Source organism: Emys orbicularis, chromosome 3, assembly GCF_028017835.1.
Source record: "Emys orbicularis isolate rEmyOrb1 chromosome 3, rEmyOrb1.hap1, whole genome shotgun sequence".
NCBI lineage: Eukaryota > Metazoa > Chordata > Testudines > Emydidae > Emys > Emys orbicularis.
In genome coordinates, this window is record NC_088685.1 from 171752778 (window position 1) to 171772504 (window position 19727).

The 19727-nt window shown below is 44.4% G+C and overlaps 1 protein-coding gene across 1 annotated transcript in view; it reads right to left on the bottom strand.

The window, feature by feature from the left end:
• PPP2R5A (protein phosphatase 2 regulatory subunit B'alpha) overlaps positions 1–19727 on the bottom strand; it is a 99299-nt gene that overhangs the window by 50557 nt on the left and 29015 nt on the right. The window contains exon 2 of the mRNA XM_065400306.1: positions 16063–16259. Coding sequence (XP_065256378.1) covers positions 16063–16259 — 197 coding nt within the window. The remainder of the gene's footprint in view (positions 1–16062; positions 16260–19727) is intronic.

A 19727-nucleotide genomic window follows, 5' to 3' on the forward strand; every position in this document is an offset into this window, starting at 1 on the left:
TTTGGAAAAGCCCTGCAGAGGGCTGGGGCAGGGCAAGGTAAAACCCTGGCTGATTAGGGGAAGTGGCTGTAGCTGGGCCATGCCCTAATCAGAGCCCAGATGGCCTGTATAAAGAGGCTGGGAACCAGGAGCTCAGGAGTCTCTCTCTGCCTTCAGAGGGAGAAGGGCCTGGCTGCTGGGAGCTTGAGACAGGGTACCCGAGTGGAGCAGGACTGGGGAAAGGCTGGGGAGCTCCAGCCTGGATAGCCCCAGGCTGCGGCCTGGTAATAGGCCAAGGGGTACTGGGGGTTGCAGAGGGCAGCCCAGGGCTAGGCCAAGGCAGCAGGTCCAAACCCAACGTTGCCAATGATGAGTGGCCTATACTGCAGTCTGCCCCAGAGAGTGGGGGCTAGATGGTGACTGGCAGTGGCCTTATCCTGAGGCGAGGTGGGGTTAGTGGGTGGGGGTTCCCCTGGGAGGGGAGACCTAGCGTGTGTGTGGGTATTGCCAGGGGGCAGCACCCAGAGCAAGGGGCACCGGGGTCCTGGGAGGGACACGGGGCCAGTGCAGAGGACAAGGTGGATCACCACCCTGCAGAGGGCGCTCCAGAGGCTGGTGAGCTAATTCTCTGGACGACCAACAGGAGGCGCCGCAGGGGTGAGTCCGGACCTCCCTCTTACAGTGCTCCACTGTAGGTGACTCCCGAGCAGTACCCACCACTGGAGGCTGGGACTTTGGAATGGAGTCTGTTACTACAGAGAGTAATGTGGAGCCAAAGATGGCATCAGAAGCTGAATTTCCAGGGACTGCATAATGTTCTGCGAAAGTGTGGGCAGAGGCCCAAGTTGCTGCTCTGCAGATTTCCAAGATAGGGACATCTTTAAGGAATGTGACCAAGGTAGAAATTGATCTTGTGGAGTGCGTGAGGACTCTGGATGGAAGCAGCAAGTTGCGCTCTTGATAACAGCAATTAATGCAACCAGAGACCCATTTGGATAGTCTCTGAGCTGATATTGTGGAGCATCTGGATCTTTCCACGAGTGAAAGGAACAGTTATGGGGACTTAGTTCTGTCCAAGTAGAATGCTAGTGCTCTTCTAACATCTAGAATATGCAGAATCACCTCCCTGATGTTACGATGTGGTTTCGGGGGAAAAACAGGAAGATGGATCTATTGATACATATGAAAAGCAGAGGCAACTTTAGGGAGAAACTTGGGATGCAGCCTCAGAGTTACTGTCTCTTCAAAAAAGACCGTGAATGGTGGGTGTGCCATCAGGGCTGTTATTTCTTCTATGTGCCTAGGTGAGGTGATGGCAATTAGAAATGGACAGGTGTAGGAGAGAGCAAGTTGCCATGGGCTCAAAGGGAGGTCTAGTAAAAGCCCTGAGGACTAGGTTAAGATCCCAGGGTGGAGCAGGTGGTCTCACATGCGGGAAGAGATTCTTAATGCCCTTAAGGAATCTACGTGTCAGCAGGTGACCAAACACAGAGTATCCGTCTAACTGGCAGTGGAAGCCATTTTCACCATGAGATGTACCTTAAGGGAGCTGAGTGAGAGTTTTGATCTCTTGAGGTCTAAAATATAGTGTCAAATCAGAGGGAGGGAAGATCAGGTTGGGTCTAATGTGCTTAGAATGACAACAAACTTGGAATGGTTTCCATTTTGTAGGTAAGTAAATTGAGTGGTCAACTTTTGGCTGTGTAGCAACACGTCTTTCACCTTGTCAGGGCAGTCTGCCTCTAAGCCTTGGAACCAAGAAGGAGCCACGCCTGGAGGCAGAGGACCTGGGGTGAAGGATCAGCCCATTGTTTTGAGAGAGCAAGTGAGGAATGGGCCGAAGAGAAACTGGAGGACATACTGCCATCTGTGTCAGGTAAGGGAACCAGACTGGTCTTGACCAGGAGGTGGCAATCAGAATAACTCTCGCTTTGTCTTGCTGAATTTTCAACAGGACCTTGGATAGAAGAGGAAAGGCATACAAGAGGTCCCTGTCCCACGGGAGGATGAGGGCATCTCCCAGTGAATGTTTCTTCAGGCCAGCCCTGGAGCAGTAATGAGGACATTTCTTGTTCTGGTAAGTAGCGAAGAGATCCGTACTCAGGGTTCCCCCAAAGGGCAAATATATTGAAGAGTTAAGTTCCCATTCACGGTCATGAGAAGAATTCTGGCAGACTATCAGCTGTCACATTCTGTATCCCTGGCAGATAGATAGCTGAGATGAGCACATTGTGACAGATGCACCAGTTCCAAAGTTTGAGTGCTGCTGTGCAGCAGGAGGAAAATCTGGCACCCCCCTGGCGATTTGTGTAAAACATACAGGTCACATGGTCTGTCAAGACCTTTGTGTGGGTGTTCTTGATGAAAGGCAGAAAGTGTGCACAGGCGTTCCTGACAGCCCTTAGCTCCAAAAGATTGATATGGAGGGTCATTTCTATGGAAGGCCACTTGCCCAGAACCTTGTGGTTGTGTCAGTGAGCTCCCCAGCCTATTGAGGAGGCATCCATCCCATTTGAGGAGAAAGACATCTGTTAGAGTCAGCGTCGGTGGCAGCTGCATGAATGGAATGCCTGCTTGGACACTGGTTGGTTTTTTTTCCACCAATCCAGGAAGTGCTTTACTGCGAAGGGCAGTGATAGCAGTTTGGTTAGCCTTTCCCTATTCAGGGAATAGATAGAAGTGAGCCGCATCTGAAGACACCTCATGAACATCCAGGCGTTTGGGATGACAAAGTTGCATGCTGCCATATGACCTAGCAGCTGCAGGAAATTCCTGGCCTACATTTGGGGCTGGTCTGAACTGTCTCTATGAGACTTGTAAGGGTGGTGAGTCTGTGTAGTCGGAGGAACGCTCTCGCTTGTACTGCATCGAGGTTGGCGCTGATAAACGCCAGTCACTGTACCGGGGTTAGTGCACCGCTACGATGGAGAGAACCTTGGAGAAAACCCTGGGTGGAGCAGCCTGTACTGATAATGGTCCTGTACAAGGGTAAACCATAGGAATTTCCTGTATGATGGTTGTATCAAGATATGGAAGGTGGCATCTTGTAGGTCGAGGCCCGGAAATCAATCTCCTTGCTCTAGAGCTGGAATAATGGCTATTAGCATGACCATCTTGAACTTCTGCACCTTCCCATATTTGTTTAATGCCCTTAGATCTAGAATGGGCTTCCAATCTCCCTTCACCTTGGAGATCAGGAAATACAGTAACTCCTCGCTTAACATTGTAGTTATGTTCCTGAAAAATGCTACTTTAAGCAAAATGATGTTAAGCGAATCCAATTTCCCCATAAGAATTAATGTAAATAGGGGAGGTTAGGTTCCAGGGAATTTTTTTTCCACCAAACACACACACACACACACTATACGTTTTAAACAAACAATTTAATACTGTACACAGCAATGATGATTGTGAAGCTTGGCGGAATCAGACGGTGAGATATTTCCCAGGGAATGCCTTACTGCTAAATGATGAACTAGCACTCAGCTGAGCCCTCATGGATTAACACATTGTTGTTAATGTAGCCTCACACTCTACAAGGCAGCACAAATGGAGGGAGGAGACACAGCATGGCAGAGAGAGAAAGTGTGTGTGTGTGTGTGTGTGTGTGTGTGTGTGTGTGTGTGTGTGTGTGTGTGTGTGTGTGTGTGAGAGAGAGAGAGAGAGAGAGAGAGAGAGACGCGCATTGCTCCTTTAAGTACGCTGACCCCACTCTAAGTACACTGCCTCGAGACAGCAGCTGCTGCCAGCAAGCTCCCTCCGTCCTGAGCCCTGTTGTGTCCCCACCACACTCTGTGGAGATGGGGTGCAGGAGCGGGGGGAGGGGGACACCCTGACATTAGCACCCCTCACCACCACCCCGCCCTTGCACAGCAAGCAGGAGGCTCCCGGGATCAGCTCCAAGGCAGAGGGCAGGAGCAGCACACGACAGCGTGGGAGGGACAGCTGAACTGCCCAGCAATTGATAGCCTGCTGGGCGGCTGCTGCACAGGGAACTTCGGGGAGCTGATTGGGGGCTGCCGGTCCACCGTGGTTCCAAGCCCCCACCAGCTAGCTTCAACGGGCTGCTCTTTCTGTAAGCAGTGGACAAAGCAGGCGGCTGCCAAACAATGTTATAAGGGAGCATTGTGCAACTTTAAATGAGCATGTTCTCCAATTGATCAGCAATGTAACAACAAAACAACGCTAACCGGGACGACGTTAAGTGCGGAGTTACTGTAGGAGTAAAACCCCTTGCTCCTGAGTTGTGCTGGGATTGGTTCTATGCCCCTAAGCATAACAAATTATCCATTTCCTGATGAAGTAGGTTCTCGTGAGAAGGGTCCCGAAGAGGGACGAGAAGGAGGGTGAGGTACATGAATTAAATGACGTAACCCTTCGAAATAATCTCCAGGACCCATCTGTCAGACGTGATATTCTCCCAACTGCTGTGAAAGAGGGCCAGGCGACTTCTGAAGGGGCATGACAAGTGTGTAGATGGCAGCTGATGTTGCAAGGTATAACTGTTCGGGCCCTCGACCAACCTGTCAAAAGTGCTTAGAAGAGGCGATCTGAGAGGTCACGGATTGGAATGCTGACTGCTTCCGCTTTTGAGCCCTGGTCCTCTTACGCTTCAGCTCATAACAGCACTGGGATGGTGAGTATTGAGGAGGTTGTGACCTGTGCTGTGGCTGAAAGCTATATCTTCTCTTCTGTCCCGCAGTGTAGATTACCAGGGAGCATAATGTGGCCCAGGAATCCTTCAAGGTGTAGCGAGAAGAATCTGTCTTCTCCACAAAGAGCTTGGGCCCTTCAAACTGGAGATCTTCTGAAGTTTTTGGGCAACCCAGAAAGGTGTAGCCAAGAAGCCCACCCCGTTACCACTATCTTGGAGACTGAGTGGGCCACTGAATTGGCTACGTCCAGTGCCATCTCTAGCACCTTTCTGGCTATTAACTGACCCTCTCTGACACTGGCCTAAAACTGCTCCTTTTGCAGCTTCAGTAAATGTTCCAGATGTATTGAGTTTCCCATAATTAATAAAATCTTATTTGGCCATGACAGCTTGGTAATTCAAGACTTTAAACGGTAACATCACTGACAAATACGCCATCCTATCAATCCCAATTGTATGGAGTCAACTTGGCATGATGCTGCTTGCCTCGTGCATTAACTGCATCCACTACAGTGGAGTTGGATTGCAGATGTTGAAACAGGAAGTCTGCCTCTTTGGGAGGGATGAAGTATTTTGTGTTGGCTCTCTTGCTGGTTGGTGCAATGGAGGCTGGTGTCTGCCAGATGACTTTGGAAGGATCTGGAATCGCCTTATTAATTGGGAGGGCAATTCTGGATGAGGTGGTGGTGTGCAGAATATCCACCAGCTTGTGATGTGTATCTGCCACCTCTTGTAGGGGAATCTGCAGATCATCTCCACCCTCTTGGTAAGATCCAGAAAGTTCTTAAAATTATCACTTAGTGATGGGGGCGAGGGGCATTACAGCCTCATCTGGTGGAGATGAGAAGTTGCCTTGAGGGGTAGCTTCCCCTTCAAGACCTTCTTCCTGTTCTGCAAAAGCTTCTTCCTCACCTGGCTCAGGAGCGCTGGACAGCCAAACTGTAGGAAACCATTGGTGGACTTTCTTTGAGAGACACTGGACAGCCGCAACGTGTGGGATGTGGATGTTGCCCAAGAATTCCAATACGGCTATTGCGGGGGGAAGGGGGGGACACGGCCTGGGCAGTGGGATTACCCCAGGGGGCTCGTGCCACAATCATGGGTCGGCTCGATGGAATTGAGGACGACTCTTGTATTGTGATGGCAGGCCAGGGAAATGACCTCCTCCTGGTCACTGTCAGACTCGTCAGCAGGTAAGGGTGGTGCTGATGGGGTATTGGTGGTACACGGTCCAGTGCTGAGAGCGATTCCGTGTGCCAGGATGTGATCAGTACCTGGGCCCCAGTACCAAATAATGGGGATTGTGGTTCTTCCCCAACCATCAGGTCTCCAAGGTACTGGAACTCACGCGGTACCATGGGCTCAGTCGTACGTTGTCAGTACCGATGGTTGAGAAGGTGCAGAGCACTCCCTAGATGGGAGCTTTGTCGCACCTGATACCGAAAGTTTTCTCGGTGCCACTCTTTTAGAGACGGTACAGTAATTGTCTTTCTCCTTAGGGGGTGGTATAGTTGCTTCAGAGCTTGAGCCCCTGGCTTCTCCAGGTGATGCGGTGGAGCTCATAGCGGAGGCCCCCTCTGGGTACCATGCTTCAGAGACACCGGTACCAAGGTGGCTGCACTGGGGAACTCCTCTGGCTGGCCAACGACTCAGAGCTCTTTTGCCCCCTCCCCCCCGAGCGTTTATGGGGGGAGTCTACTGTGTTTTTTTTCACGACTCTACCCCCTTTGAAGTTAAAGGCTCTGGGGTTGATCTGGGATCAGCACCAGAGTTCCCTGGAGACTGAAGACTCCATAAGGAGGAGTTTTCACTTCAGCTCCCAATTCCTGCGAGACCGCAGCTTTAGTTGGTGGCAGGGGGAGCACTTCTGAGGGATATGGGACTCTCCCAGGCACCAGATACAGTAAGAGTGTCTGGCTGTTCAGGAATCTACTCCTTGCAGGAGAGGCACCCCTTGAAGCCAGGATAGCCTGGCATGTCTCTGGAGGCACGGGGAGGCTATCACCCTCTAGCAGTGAGGAATGCAAAAGAAAGGGCTTCTTTCCTCCTCTCTCTCTCTCTTTTTTTTTTTTTTAATCCCAAGGGGTAAAAAGGAAACACTAACTATTGAGAAAAAAAAAAAAAAAAAAAAAAAAAAAAAACCTACTACTTATGCTAATAACCCAGATAAGGAAGGGACAACTGCTTGCTCCATTCGAGGCCAAAGGTATTTGAGAAGGAACTGAAAGGAGTTTGCCCGTGCAGCGCTAGCTAGCCTCAAGGCAGACCACAAGTGAGGGAGAGCGCATGTGCGGGCTCAACGGACACTGCTACCAAAAATCTCTGATTAGAGATGATGGGGCACAGGTACAGTAACTCCTCACTGAATGTTGTAGTTATGATCCTGAAAAATGCGACTTTAAGCAAAACAATGTTAAGCAAATCCAATTTCCCTATAAGAATTAATGTAAATGAGGGGGGTTAGGTTCCAGGGAAATTTTTTTCATATAGATAGACAGAATAAGTTTTAAACAAACAATTTAATACTGGAACACAGCAATGATGATTGTGAAGCTTGGTTGAGGTGGAGGAGTCAGAGGGTGGGATATTTCCCAGGGAATGCCTTACTGCTAAATGATGAACTAGCAATTGGCTGAGCCCTCAAGGGTTAACTCTCACACTCTATAAGGCAGCAGGAATGGAAGGAGGGGAGACAGCATCGCAGACAGAGACAGAGACACACACCGTGTGAGAGAGAGAGCGAGAGAGATGCGCATTTTCCCTTTAAGTACAGCTGAACCTACTCTTAAGTACACTGCCTTGTTAATTAGATCAGCTTGCTGAGACCACAGCTGCTGCCAGCAAGCTCCCTCCATCCTGAGCCCTGTCGTGTGTGTCCCCTGCTCTATGGAAGATGGGGTAAGCAGGGTGCAAGAGCAGGGGACACCCTGACAGCCTCTCTCTTCCTCCCCTCCACCCCCGCACAGCAAGCAGGAGTCTCGGGGAGCAGCTCCAAGGCAGAGGGAAGGAGCAGCACATGGCGGGGGGGGGGGGGGGTGAGAGGGGAGGACAGCTGAACTGCCGGCAATTGATAGCCTGCTGGGCAGCTGCTGCTCAGGGAACTTAGGGGAGTGGGAAGCTGATAGGGGGAGCTGATAAGGGGGCTGCCGGTCCACCCTGGTTCCAAGCCCCCACCAGCTAGCTGCAACGGGCTGGTCTTCCTGCAAGCAGTGGACAAAGCAGGCGGCTGCCAAACGACGTTAGAAGGGAGCATTGCACAACTTTAAACGAGCATGTTCCCTTGATCAGCAACGTAACAACGAAACAACGTTAAATGGGACGACTAAGTGAGGAGTTACTGTACACCTACAGTGGAACACCCATAGGGACACTACTCAAAGAAGAAGCCCGAGTCCCCACCTCCGCAAGAAGATACAAAAAGGAGACGCTGAGAACCAACTCTGCCGTAACCCCCAAGGACCATATGCCAGTTAAGTATAACCAGAGCATGGTTGATCCAACCCTCTTCTTTCCCATACCCAACATGCCCTTTACTCCACAAGAATGCCATTTGTGTCAAGGCCTGGAGGAAAGGTGATATAGGAACGGGCTACATAGTTTCCACCCACTGAGGACTATCCCATGCTGATTGAATCCTCTACACTACAGGGAACTGTAGGTGGCTTCCACTCCCATTGCATCACCTAAGCAGTGCAATGGTGAGCAAGACTGAGCAACATAACATAAGAACGGCCATACTGGGTCAGGCCAATGGTCCACCTAGCCCAATATCCTGTCTTCTGTCCGTGACCAATGCCAGATGCTTCAGAGAGAATGAACAAAACAGGCAATCATCGAGTAATCCATCCCCTGTCATCCACTCCCAGCTTCTGGCAAACAGAGGGAAGGAAAACTCAGAGCATGGGGTTGCATCCCTGACCATCTTGGCTAAAAGCCACTGGACCTATCCTCCATGAACTTATCTAGTTTTTTTGAACCCTGTGATAGTTTTGGCATTCACAACATCGCCAAAATGGGTGGGGTCGAGGGGTTTGGAGTACGGGAGGGGGCTCAGGACTGGGGCAGAGGGTTGGGGGCTAAGGGCTCCAGCTAGAGGTGAAGGCTCCGGGGTGGTGCTGGGGATGAGGAGTTTGGGGTACAGGCTGCCCCAGGGCTGCGGCTGGGAGAGGGGACTCCCCCAAGCCCCCTCTCACCACAGCAGCTAAGGGCCGGGGGATGGGTACCTCTTCCCGGCCGCAGCAGCTCCGGCGGGGCTGAGCCAGCAGAGCGGCACCTCTCCCGTCCTGTGCCGCCCTTGATAGCCTGCTGCGTGGCCATGCAGCTTAGAGTAAACTTAGGTGACCCCTGTTTTTTTGGGTTATGTGAAAGTGAATAAGGAAGTGTTATTTACTCTTTCTCCACATCAGTCAAGATATCATACACCTCTATCATATCCGCTCTTAGTCGTCTCTTTTCCAAGCTGAAAAGTCTGTATGAGGAGATATTAAAAAGACTGGGACGCTATTCTATACCCCCAATCATTTTTGTTGCCCTTTTCTATACCTTTTCCAATTCTAATATATATTTTTTGAGATTGGGTGACCAGAACGGCACACAGTATTCAAGTATTTCTATGTATTATCAATTTATACAGAGGTATTATTATATTTTCTGTCTTTTTATCTATCCCTTTCCTAATGGTTCCTAACATTGGTACCTTTTTTTTTTTTTTTTTTGGACTGCTCCTGCATATTGAGTGGATGTTTTCAGAGAACTATCCACAATGACTCCAAGATCTCTTTTTTTGAGTGGTAACAGCTCATTTAAACCCCATAATTTTGTAAGTATAGTTGGCCATGTCATTACTTTGCATTTATCAGCACTGAATTTCATCTGCCATTTTGTTGTCCAGTCACCCAGTATTGTGAAATCCTTTGGTTACTCTTCGCAGTCTGCTTTGGAATTATCTTGAGAAAAAGACTGAGCATCTGCCACCAAAAGTACTGACCTTAGCCCCTGAACCTCTCAATCACTGTTGACATTACCACCATTCTGTTTGTCATTCAGGCCTATAACATGTGCATCATCTTCAACTCAGGCTTCTCGCTAGATCCCCACATCCAAGCTATGTCTAAATCTTGCTGATTCTTTCTGAACTGCTCAAAAGTAAGATCTCTCATATCCATCCATCCAGTTAAAACTCATCCAAGCTCTCATCATCTTGTGTCTTGATTACTGTAACTTCCTTTTTTCTGGCCTTGACAAATGCAATCTTGCCCCAGTCATATCCATTCAGAGTGCTGCTGCAAAAATCATTTTCCTAGTCTGTTTTAATCATTTCACCTCTTTCTGTGATTTCTTACACTGGCTCCTGCATTTCTATCATATCAAACATAAGCTGCTTGTATTCACTTTCAAGGCGCTTCATAGTCAATCCCCATCCTACTTGTCATCTCTTATTCACTACTGAGCTGTGGATGCTTACCTCTGATTGGCCCATGATACCAGCCTCTATCATTCACTTGTTAAATTTTTCAACAACCAAGCACCTTTGTGCTTTCTCACATGATTTCCCACGTGCATGGAAGTGCTCCCTGTAAACAGTTGTGAAGCTATCATTACCCAAATTCAGAACCTTCCTCAAAAACTCTCCTTTGCCTACAAAAATACTTGATAAAGGTTAGGCTGTTTGTATGCAGAGCCCACTGCCTATATTACTGACCAATATTGCCTCATTGTTCATTTGTACTCCCCCATGTGTGTCTATCGATTAAATATAAAGCAATCTGCCAAGCTTTGGTCAACTGACCAGTCAAATAATATTAACTGACCACCTATTATTTGATCACAGTCAAATATTTCAGCAACAATGCTGATGCAAGCCATGGCCTGCCATTCTGACTGCATCATGGTGCTATCTGTTGCTAGCTTACCTAAACATCTTGATCACTCACTTTATTACATGCTAATGCTACCTGTATTGAAAAAACCGAACATCTTGATTGACTGGAATCTTCTAGAATAAGCACTGTATGTATGTATATATGTATGTATATTTTTATTTGTATACCAAGCCATTAACGTACATGGTGGTTTACAAAGCACATTAAACAAGTTAAAAGACGCGGTTCCTATCCTGAAGAGCGTACAGTCTAAAATGACTAGATAAACATATTGTAATTAATTCAGAAAGGAATGGGGGAGGGAGAGGAGGGTTCACAGTTATTAAACCTCCTTTCTCCAACACATAACGAAAAGATGCAAAGCCATTAAGCTGCCTGTAGAGTTGGCCTGCTGCCTACCTCATATAAGTACATTTTAAATGACTTTTAATAGTTCCTCTGTGTTTAGTTTATTTCTGTTTAATTTTATTTCTTTTTTGTAACTGTTCAGTCTTGAATAATGTTAACATTTAAATGATAACCTAACATTGCTAAAAAAAACTAGTAATTATTCCTTCATTTTTTAGAACATCATTTCATTGTGTTCTGCATTTTTCTGAGTTTACAAAAACTAAATTACTTACTTATGCCTAATAAAATAACTAAGTTATCTAAGGCTAAGCCTACTGGAGATCATAAAGTCTTACTCTTTGTTACTGTTCTAATAAATTGGTGCTTTAAAATAGTTGACTATTTTTGACATTCGACAATATTTGACCAATGTCTGACTTGCCAATTGACTGATTATTTTTGGACCAGTCAAATGCCTAACCTACGCTGAGTACACTTAGATGGTTAAATTACTAGCGGCCACCTGAAATCTCATCTACACTAACATTGCTATTGTTTACTGCAACCAGCGAGGCTGAAATGGCAGTGGTAACAGTAGGACATTTTTGGCACAAAAGTCTAATGCATAAACACCCCTGGTATCACTAAATGTTAAGGTCACTGGAATACAATACACTCCCAGGTCTTTCTGCTGACAGAAAACAAACAGTACAGATATTGCCAGCCAACGACATATACTGTGAATTCAGTCTTCTGTCTGAACCTTCATCTGGACTATTTACACCATGTTTTATCAAACTATGTGGCAATTCTCACTGATGGGGCATGATGGATAAGATCTAATACGGTTAGAAGTTCATTTAGACAACCTTAGGGAGGAAATGGCTTGACCCTTAATACTATCTGCAAAGGCTATGGACAGTCTTAGGGGAGCTTCTGAATGATTTGGTCTTGTCCAGGTAACATGAAAGAGCCCTAATTACAACAATTGTGTTTGCCCCTTGTTTCAGTGGCGCTTGGGGAAGAAAACTGGGAAATTAATCAACTGATTTAAATGAAAATCTGACACAATCTTCAGCAGGAACTTGGTGAGACTTAGGAGTCACCTTACCTTTATGGAACACTGTAAAATGGACCTGCAATAAGGGTGTGAATTTCCCCTACCCTATAACAGATGTTAGTTTTGGATACTAAAAAGTCAGTGTTCACAGACCAATAGGGAGAAGGAGGGGGGAATAAAAGCAGTTTGCTAAGGGTTCAAAACAGGTCTCCATTAAGCCAGATAACAGTAGGTTATGGTTTTAGGAAAGAATAGGCTCTCCGATTGAAGGAAAAACAAAGTCATAGAAATGAAGGGCTAGAAGGGACCTCAGAAGGTCATCTAGTCCAGACTTCTGTGCTGAGGCAGGACCACGTATACCTAGGCCATTCCCTACAGCTGTTTGTCTAACCTGTTCTTAAAAACCTCCAGTGACAGGGATTCCACAACATCCTTAGGAAGCCTATTCTAGTGCTTAACTATCCTTAAAGTTAGAATGCTTTTCCTAATATCTAACCTACACTCCCTTACTGCAGATTAAGACCATTACTTCTTGTCCTACCTCCAGTGGACATGGAGAACGAATGATCACAGTCCTCTTTAGAACAGCCCTTAGCATATTTGAAGATTTATCAAGTTCTCCTCTGTTTTCTTTTCTCAAGATTAAACTTGCCTCGTGGCTTTTAACCCTGCCTCACAAATCAGATTTTCTAAATCTTTTATCGTATTTGTTGCTCTCCCCTGGACTCTACAATTTTCCCACATCTTAAAGTGTGGCACCCAGAACTGGACACAATACTCCAGCTGAGGCCTCATCAGTGCCAGAAAGAGTGGGAAAACTACCTCCCATACCTTATATATGACACTCCTGTTAATATACCCCAAAATACTAGCCATTTTTGCCACTGTGACACATTGTTGGCTCATATTCAATTTGTGATCCACTATAATTCCCAGATCCTTTTCTGCAGTACTAGTGCTTATCCAGTTATTCTCCATTTTGCACAAGTGCATCCACTTTTGCACAAGTGCATTTGATTTTTCCTTCTTAAGTTCACTATTTTGCACTTGTCTTCATTGAATTTCATCTTGTTAATTTCAGACCAATTCTCCAAAATGCTTCCAATCCCTCCCAGTTGGTGTCATTCGCAAATTTTATAATCAGACTCTCCACTCCACTCTCCAAGTCATTAACGAAAATGTTTGTCATGGGTCTGGCCATTGACCCTGGACCTACTAGATATGTCCTCCCAGTTAGACTGTGAATCACTGATAACTACTCCGAGTATGATCCTTCAACCAGTTATGTACCCACCTTCGAATAATTTCATCTAGACCACATTTCTGTAGTTTATGAGAATGTCATGTGGGATTGTGTCAAAAGCCTTACTAAAATCAAAATCTATCAAATTTACTGTTCTCCCCCATCAACTAGGCCAGTAACCCTGTCAAAGAAGAATATTAGGTTGGTTGGAATGATTTGTTCCTGACAAATCCATGTTGGTTATTATGTTATCTTATGTTATCTCTAGGTGCTTACAAATTGATTGTTAAATGATGTGTTTCAGTTTCTTTCCAGGTATCAAAGATAGGGTGACTGACCTATCATTCCCCAGTTCCTCTTTTTTCCCCTTTCTAGTGTGACAAGATGGTCGATATAGTATGGTGGGTCCTGCGCTTTTCTTGGTGGGGGGGGGGTCTAAAATACCACCCCTTACCCCTGCTCTTGGGGCACCGAGGGCCCCAGTAGTGGCCCAGGAAGGTGGTAAAGGAGGGAAGCGGGGGAGGGGTCTGGGTTTGCTCCTCACTCTGAGTCCCAGCCCCTCTCAACCCCTGCAGGTTCTTACCCTCTTCCCCCTTGGGTGGGGTACCTTCAGTCCTTAAACGCTGGGGGAAGGAATGTCCCTCCCCTGCTGGGGCAGGGTCTCCTTTACTCCGGTTTTCTGTTCCTCCAAGTCTCACAGCACACCTCCAAGCTCCAGTCCTCTCTACTTCCCCCTGACTGCTTGAAGCAGGGGGTTTTATTAGGTTTCTAACAGGGCCTTAATTGATTACAGGTGCTCCAATTAATCTGTAGCAACCCTCCCTAGTCTACAGGGAACCACGCCTTAATTAACCTAGGGTTTATATACTTCCCTTCTACCACTTCCCACTGCTCCCTGGCCCTCCTGTATATCACTAGATATATGTACTATGTTTGCCCTTCTCCAGTCCTCCAGGACCTCACCAGTCCTCCATGAGTTCTCAAAGATAATTGCTAACAGTTCCAAGAGTTCTTCAACTAGTTCCTAGGTTGATTCCGTTACGCCCTGTGCCAACTTGAATATATCTAACTTATCTAAATATTATTTAACCTGTTCTTTCCTTGTTTTGGCTTGTATTCTTTCCCCCTTATTAATATTAACTGTGTTAAGCATCTAGTCACAATTAATCTTTTTAGTGAAGACTGAAGCAAAACAGGCATTAAAACACCTCTGCCTTCCTGATTTCGTTATTAGCTCTCTTCCCACTAAGTAGTGGAATACACTTTCCTTCATCTTTCTCTTGCTTCTAGCATATTTAAGAACTTCTTCTTACTGCTTTTTATGTCTCTTGCTACATGTAACTCATTTTGTGCCTTAGCCTTTCTGATTTTGTCCTTACATGCTTGTGCTATTCTTTTGTATTCAAAAACCATTTTTGAGAGGAAGGTTTCCTATCTGGTTGTCCCCAAGGAGCCCAATAAGGCCAAGACAGTATGTTTTAAGTGGCTAGGGGCTACATGGGTGGAAACCAGGGTGGATGTTTCTCATGAGATCCAAAAAGGGTAGAGGAGATACTCTATTGAAGATGCTTCTTGTTGTATTTCTGGGTGACTGTCCCAGATCATATCTTCAGTAGATCTCCAGGAGTTTCTGATTCATCATGCTATCTTCTGTCTCAACTTTCTGAGCTCAATACCCTTTTCCCTGTGACTACTTTTCAATCAACTTTTCATTCCACTCCCCTATACACCTGTCCTCCATCCAACAGTCTTCCTAATGGCCTCTTCACTATACTTGACCCTCTTCTACTGCCCAATGCCAGTTTTCTTCACCTTAAACACCCAGCTAGAATCTCTCAATCATCGAGGAGAGAAAGGAAAATTTAGCTAGTTTTACAACAGGAAAGTGGAAAAAAATTAGGTTCAACAAGGTATGGGGAAGAATTATTCTATAACTAGATGGTAGACCATACTTATGAACTTGTTGTCAATCCATCAGTATTACTACTACATTTCAAGTCACAATGAGGTTTTACAGATCCCTCTATTTGAGAGAGAGCTAAGAACAATTTTTTCTCCTATATTAAAGTCTTCAAACTGTTGCTTAGAAGATTATAGATTGGTAAATTAAAAGAGCTATCGGTCAATCAAGATTTAAATACATGGAATATATATGTCAAAAACAAAAAGTGAATGAGAAGCAGAGATTGCTTTGAAACACAAACATCTCTTCCTTACATAAGAGAAGAACATCGAATACAAAAAACAGAAGTTACTGTGGGTAACAATTGTAAATAATTTCTTGTTTGTTCTATAACCACAGTAATTTACAGAAAGAGCTCTGCAGTACACATCAGTTTATGCTGACTCTAGACTATACAGTTACACCTAAATGATTTAAGGTAGTTGTAAGTGCATTTACTCTGAGTAGGACCAGTTCCTTCCTCCTTGTAGAGAAACTTCCTTTCTATTGAGTTTAACTTCAATGAGAATCTCTCCTGGAGTTTTAGCTCCAATACTTACCCTTAAGAGTCCATACATCTATTGCAATTCTCAAGTGTGGGAGCACTGGCAGAACAAATCAAAATGTTCTAATTTTCTGAACCTTGTGGGATATTTTTTCAGCTTGTCCAGAAGCTACCTTTCTTCATATGTCACATCTAAAAATTTAGCTATACTACATTTACCGTGCTATATCAAATAAAGCAACTTTTCAGATTTGACAAATTCAACAAAGCTTTCTAAATAATTCTTTAGGCTGTTTGAGTTGTTTACTAATGAACTATACTAAATTTACAGGCAGTGTCAGCCAAGGCAATGCTCTACAACAACTGTAACAATATAAATTCAGACAGAAGCTAATGATCAGTAAGAAATATTTTATTTAGTTTTAAATATATCAAATAAATACTGTTTGACTTCAGTTTTTACTTACCATTTTCACTATGTCAGCATATGCTGACTCAACAATCACACCACGAGTTGTTGAAACGTATTCAACCAGTTCATTCAATGTGGCTCTCTTAATTTCTTTGCTCTTCAGGTCTGAAACAGAGTCCATGAAGTCAAACAGTATACAACACTGCTGCAACTTCTGACAAAAGAGATCTTGCTGTTCATTTGAGGTGGCATCTATAAGCAGAAAAAAGAAAAAAGCCACTTAAGTTTTTAGAAATTGAAGCATTGATTTCTAAATATCGTATCAGCCATAACTCAGTATTAATAAGGAAGATTAGTTTTGGGTGGCAAGCACGAGAGATCAACGTTCAATACGGTCTCATCTAAAATCAAAATTGTTTGTGCCACTAACATGAAATTTAACGGAGGTTTTGATAATATATCCACAATGAGTAAGATTTTAAATGGGAAATATATAAAATGTAATTAATGGGGGGAGGGATAGCTCAGTGGTTTGAGGATTGGCCTCCTAAACCCAGGCTGGTGAGTTTAATCCTTGAGGGGGCCATTTGGGGATTCAGTTAGGGATTGGTCCTGCTTTGAGCAGGGGGTTGGATTAGATGATCTCCTGAGGTCCCTTCCAACCCTGATATTCTATGAAATAGAGAAATTACACTTCTTAAAAAAAACTAATGTATTCTACACAAAAAACTTAAAACAAGTACCAACCCCCCCACCATCACCACAGAACTAACCACTCAGTCATGTGATTTGTTGCATTCCACCCACTAATTCTTTATTACATTGTCTATTTAAAAATTAAAAAATCTGCAGGGCAGATACCTTGTTTTTTTAGCCATATGTAAATCTCTTGCCATCATAGGATGAATGTATCAGTGGAGAATTGACTCTGGTATTTCACAGAATTTTCACAGAAACTATTTTATCCTGGATTGTCACATCTTAAATTAACTCATTAAATTTCTCTAGTCTATTTTACTATTTAAATTCTCCAGTTTGAACAATTTGTGATCACTTAAGACCATATGTTTGTCATGACTATGGCAGCATTTTCATAAAGCATCAGTCTTTGTACATCCTCCCAGCCTGCTCCTGAGCAAAATTCTTTCATTAATGCTACAATTTGGATCTGTGGCAGAGTGATGTTAATAGTTTTAGAGTATTAAATTACTAAACCATATTAAACTTACTGGAAAATAAATATTTTTTGCTCAAAATATTGTGACCCTCTGACTTTTGCATACAAAGTCACAACAAATGCAGGCACAGTTGTTATGGTTAATGACAAATCAATTCAACTTCACACCACTTAACTGAATTCAATGGGGGGGGGGGGGAGGGGGGATTTCCCTTTTCTCACTAACTGTTTGTATTCTGGCAACACCAGTATGGAAGAGTCCCCTGTCAGTCTTTTAAAATACTATGTGCCACGCTGCAGAATTTTCACTCCCATTTCTCTCTCTGGGCACACAGGCAGGCTTACCCAATTGAGAGTTTTCAGAAATGGAAAGCAGCTGTAGTTAGCCTGCACTACCTTGACTATCTGATCAATATTGGCATGTCCTGTGGAGTGTCCAAATTGGTATTGCCACATCATAAAATAAGCAAATCAAGAGAAGGAAAAACTACTTTGGTAACTGCTTCGCTGAAGATATACAGAATTCTTACTCTTGTGACACATGCTACCAGAGTGAGCCATGCAGGAAACTCCCCTTGCTCTTAAGGTTTTTGGCCCTCTGCAATTAAGCCAGCTGAAGGGCTCTGGTGTATGCTCAGAAGGACAGTCTTAGATATCTCAAAAGCCCCAAAATATTTCCCTAACTCTTTCTAAAAGTGAGAATTAAGAGTTCTCTTAAATTCCAATTACATACAAATAAGTTTGTACAGACACCATCACTGCAAAATTCACTCTTGAAAAGTAAGTAGCGATATCCCAATAATGTGAAATAATAAAAGCTGTAGAGTGAAAATAGTTAAATCCAGTGAGGGACAAGAGTGCAAACAACTTGTTCCCCACTCTACCCCCACACTTGGCTCAGTGCAGTAGGAGTCATCCTGAAAGACAACCCCTGAAGGTGGAAGAAGAATTCAAGCTCCACATTCTTCAGAAATAGATTCTATGAGAAGAAAATGAAGTGGGATTCCTTCCTGGTCATGTCTGAATAATAATGGTTGAAAATGTATTTAGCACAGATAACGTGGCTGACTGAAATCTTCCTGCGACAAGCAATTGGAGCTCTCCTGTTTAGGAGGACTACTGACCTCCAGACCTAGACCCAACTATATCAGATCCAAGGGGGCAGGGGGGAAATTGACCTAAGATACGCAACTTCAGCTACGAGAATAGTGTAGCTGAAGTCGATGTACTTCGCATCCTCACGGTGCGGGGTCGACTGCTGCCGCTCCCCCGTCGACTCCGCTTCCGCCTCTTGCCGCAGTGGAGTACAGGAGTCAATGGTAGAGCAATCGGGGATTGATTTATCGCGTCTAGCGGGTAGTGTAGACGTACCCTAGGGATACCATATCTACTGTTCTATACCCTATTTGAAATTAATTGCATTCATGCACTGAGACAGAGTGAAGCACTCTAATTGTCCAAAGCAACATTCTCAGCCTATCAGGATGGGACTCTGCCATCCTAAGAAGAATAAGGACTCATCCATCGGGGACTCTAGAATAATAAAATTATGCCCCACGACCTTGACCAAGACTTTGATACCAGAAGTACAGGTGAATTGCCACACATGCCTTCTTTCCCTGTGGATGGAGAAAGCATCCCTCACTAGCAGAGTTTTCCCTCAAAGAGAAACAAAGATCACTGCTGGTGTATCTTTATGTGAGTGGCAAGCCTCTGGTCACTATTCTAAGACCACGAAGCCATCAGCATAGGTCTACCACAGATCTACTCATTCTGTGAGATATTTCTTGTCCATCTTGCTGAGTAAGTAGTCACCAGAAGAGTTTTGTGAGAGTCCATTCTCACTCCTGAGGGGTCATCTACATAGGTGGCACAGACCAGTATCTGTGAATGATATAGAAGACAGAAGTCTAATGACCCAATGATTCTCTTGTTTTGTGATAAAACATACCCCCTTTGTGTATTCATGACTGCCTCATTTTCAGAGTCTTGATGTACAGTTACAGTTTCTGGAAACCTCAGGTGACTCCAGAAAAAAGAAAATCCCTTCTGTCTGAGCCTCCCTCCTAAATTGAATGCATATGAGGTACAATAGTCTGAATGAATGGGTATGAAAGTGTACATGATATACTGTGGTAAAAGCACTGGTGGCCATCAGAACCTGTCTAAATTAGTATTTCCACCACATGTTAAATCATGGGGAGAATTTTTTCAGAAAAGACAACGCCTTAAATAAAAAGGGAAAAAACAGATCAATATTTATTTTAAGGTAGAGACTAACAACCAAAAGAAAATTTCAATTTAAATGTGGGGGTTAAAAATTTGAAATATAGTAATTGGAGAAGATGCTTCTAAAAAGTGAAAGTAAAGCAAAAAGTAAAAAACATCACATTGCTGCACTCTATTTTTACTGTCAACTTATTTTGGTAGTAGGCTAAAAAATATCTATTTACTTCGATGTATAATGTATTTTGTATGATACCAAGATACTAAAGTGATGTGAGCTTCCTAAATATTTTCAATACACAGATTAATTAAATTAC